The 3726-nt window shown below is 44.7% G+C and overlaps 1 protein-coding gene across 1 annotated transcript; it reads right to left on the bottom strand.

Moving 5' to 3' along the window:
- Positions 1-8: 8 nt before the first annotated feature.
- LOC119283704 lies at positions 9-3185 on the bottom strand. Its single transcript, XM_037563140.1, has 5 exons — positions 2983-3185; positions 2746-2805; positions 1540-1635; positions 1336-1400; positions 9-1227 (listed from the first exon to the last, which is right to left on the bottom strand). Exons 1-5 carry the CDS (start codon positions 3183-3185, stop codon positions 1037-1039), a joined length of 615 nt encoding a protein of 204 aa, XP_037419037.1. The 3' UTR covers positions 9-1036.
- Positions 3186-3726: the final 541 nt, after the last annotated feature.

Here is a 3726-nt window from a genome sequence, read left to right as displayed (position 1 = left end):
ATTCACCTTCAAAGCAATACAATACAAAAGAACTCCTCAAGATCCTGCGAAGTATTAACTGAGGCATATAACTGAAATAACTTGAGCAGAAAAACCCACATGAAGTTAGTGCTAAGCCATACATTCAACCTTTGTGTTTGACACAGAAAAAACTCAAAATAAATAGGTACCTTAACAAACCAATAGCACCAAATTAGAGAGAGGGGGGGGGGGATAGCAGAACATACCTAAAATTCCACCTATTTTATATAATAAAGATATAGCTGAAATTACATGGTTGTCTAGTATCCCACCCTTCAGAACTTCTTTCCGGAAGGTATTTGGGTCCAACACAGTGGGGTATATAATTGTTGCTTTGCACATCTGTACCATCAATGATCAATCAACCAATGGCTACATTTCATTATTGATCAACACTGACTAATTTAACCTGAGATTGAACTGACCCATGGTATAAACCAGTAAACAAAATATTTTGTGTCTAGAAACACCCACTCTCCGTAACAGACAATAAGTGGCAAAAAATACCCCGGCTAAATATTTCTGGCTGGAGTTCACACAAAAAGAACAGGGAACACTGAATCGTCAGATGAATCAATTATGTCGCAGTATGTGTTTTCATCTGTACATATCACAAATTTGCAGCCTTAATAAAGTAATAGTGAAGAACAAAAGACCATATACACTCAAGTTTTTGTAGAGTGGGTGAGGCAATTGTAGTACCAAAGAGCACCCAATAGCACTGATATATTCTGTATCGAGCCGAAAGAAGATGCCTCTTTTTATTAGATGTCTATCCAGTAACTCACGCCCTACAAACGATTATCTAGATCTGCTGCTTGCGCAAACTATAACATTTTACCCGCAAATGAGGCTAGGGGTGAAACTGTAATTTAGAAAATTGAAAAAAGCAAAATATATGATCTGCTACCATACACATGGATTAAGCTAGATCCTCTTAATCCTTATTCACGTTGCACTGGTTAAGCTAGGCGATGAATTCTCTGCTTAACAGTTCTTCAACTTCTTCTACATGTTAATTTCCTTTCTTTTTAGCCACTTCACATTTAGTGGACAATTGACCAAGCGGATGAATTATCAAAGACATATGCAGCAGTATAGCTAATGTCTTCCGGAATGGCGAGCATGTTACATACCTCACATTCATCACCTGGTAAGGAGCAACGCTGACCGCCAGCATTGTTGACTGCGGAAGCTCTAGGTCACCTTAAACAGACAAGACACATGTGCATAATAACATATATCTGTTTCATGTATTATCAAATATTGTACTTAATTTTAAGCAGGACGTATGGATCTTCGTTGTCACTCTACCTGGAAAGGGTAAGAACAAACGCACTGCAAGCGCAAGAAAAGCAGTCCACATCCCATATTCACTCCTAAAATTAGGAATAGACACCATAGGATAAGTACGCCAAAAGTAAGTGTTCTTGTCTCAAAAAGAATAAACATCCAGTAGCTATAGCAAGAAAAGAGGAAAAGGTAATGATTCTTTTGGGCCAAATGGCAGAACCTTACTTGATCCATGAGATTACAGTGCTAGGTGCTTGCAGAACAAACAATGGCACGATGAAAGATTTGTGTATGCCTGTGCCTTTAGCAAGCAAGAGCACTCTGCAGGAGGGAAAAGAGTAATAAATAAATGCTCAAAAAATAGTCCAATCATTTGATGACAAAACCAAATACCCCCGCCGTTCCTAAATATAAGTCATTTAAGAGATTCCAATAAGTGACTACATATGGAACAAAATGAGTAAATCTACACTCTAAAATATGTCTATATACATCCGTATGTTGTAGTCCATTTGAAATCTCTCAAAAGACTTATATTTAGGAACGGAGGGAGTATGTCGCAGAATGAAATAAACTACATGGAGAATAGCAAGAGCCGAGTTTTTGAAGAATTATCACTTTCAGTTACACAAGATTGCCCGTCCTCAAGATAGCAATTGCAATTTGGAGTCATGGCCTGAACAGCCCCAGTAACTCATCCAAGATCTGAAGCAAGATTACCACCTTGGTGTTGACAAGTTAGTGTCGTAACATGAATGCGCTAATAACTTATGATGGATCAGAAGCATAAAGTAGATACACTACGGTTCCGCGGCAAGCTAAGCAAGTCACCAAGTGGACGGAACCTGAGCATCATGATACGAAAAGAGTACCATTCTGTAAGTTATGTTTAACAGACTGATGATGTTAACATGACTTGAATTTATACCTTGAGTAAATTTCTGCATTCGAATTATACGACATTCAAATTTTTAATACAAAAACCATGCATTGCAGTTTCCTGTGATAAAGAGTGACGCCACTGAACACAAGGTGTCATGTTAATGTGTAAACAGACTGAATATCTGGCAGTATTCGTTATCGCAGCATATGGTACTACAAGTACACTGTCTATCTAGTTCTTGTGAAGTGTGTTAATGTTGCTCCTACCTCCTAAAGATATGAACATGATGCGTTAATTCTTTTACTTGCTGTGAAAATATCAGCTCGTGGTTACTGATCAAGAAACCAACTCCATCTAACAGTTGTTGCATGATGCCCTCTGAGTAACCATCGACAGGTTACAGAATGTATGACAGGATCGTGCATCTTACAATTTGACACCAGCAGTTGCGCAATTGACAGCCCTCGCAGGCAAAAGCACGAACATATTCGGAGCCCGAAAGGATTATGCGTTTCTGTATCATGAGCAAATCACATCGGAAAAGGTACCTTTGGGTATCGACGATGAGATGGGGGAGGCACTCACGCCGCGGCCGCGACGGAGACACACTGCTTCATGAGCGGGATGATGTACACCGACGCGTTGCACACGACGGCGCTCCACCGGCTCCGGCACGGCGGGACCAGCGGCAGAGTGGCGCATCCCCTGCTGGCCCTGCATAAACGGCGCACACAGAGATCACCCGACGACACGGTGGGTAGACGAAAGGCGGGCGCCGGGGTAACCCGGCGAGCAGCTTCACCTGAGCGCGCCGGTCCGCGCGGCGGGGGGAAAGCCCGCCTTCCCGGCGGGCTGAGCCGCCCGCGCCCGCGGCGTCAGCACGGGGCAGGGCGCCGCAGTGGGGGGATCGCGAGGCGCAGCGAGATAACATGCTCTCGGTCCGGTCACGGGCGGGTCCATCGACGCAGGCGAGGGCAAGGGATTCCATGGTCGTGGTAAGGCCTCAAGGGACTCCCAACCTCGTGGGACTCCCAATCAAGAGCTTGGTAGAGGATGGACCACGACCATGGGAGGGCGGGTGCTTGGTGGAGGAGGACCGAGGGGAGCCCATCGACGCAGGCGCCGCAGCGGGGATCGTGAGCGGCGTGGATGGCGTGGCGATTTTTTCAGCAGGTAGATGGGATGGGGAGGAGCGAGGAGGTTGCTAGCAGATAGGGGCGTGAGACGTGTGTGCGTGGTCGTTGCTTTTCGCATGCCATGTTGTGCGGGTTACCGGATCGTGGGGTAGAGGTTCATTGAACCGGTTCGTTTGTTCTCTGGGTTTTTTCCGCGTGTATCGCACGAGATGGAGGAGTAGCTAGCGAACAAGGCGTGCGGGTGGATTGTTTTCCTAGCGATTTCCTCGGTGCGGGATCGAGGTCGAACCATCGAGAGGAGGTCGAACCATCACAATGTTCGATCCTCCTTTAATAGTAGAGATTACAGAAACCAGATTCAATATAAAAATATATAGCACGAAACTAAAAATG

Source organism: Triticum dicoccoides, chromosome 4A (assembly GCF_002162155.2).
Source record: "Triticum dicoccoides isolate Atlit2015 ecotype Zavitan chromosome 4A, WEW_v2.0, whole genome shotgun sequence".
Lineage (NCBI taxonomy): Eukaryota > Viridiplantae > Streptophyta > Magnoliopsida > Poales > Poaceae > Triticum > Triticum dicoccoides.
The sequence above is the reverse complement of the archived record's forward strand: the minus strand, read 5'-3'. Positions and strand labels throughout refer to the sequence as shown.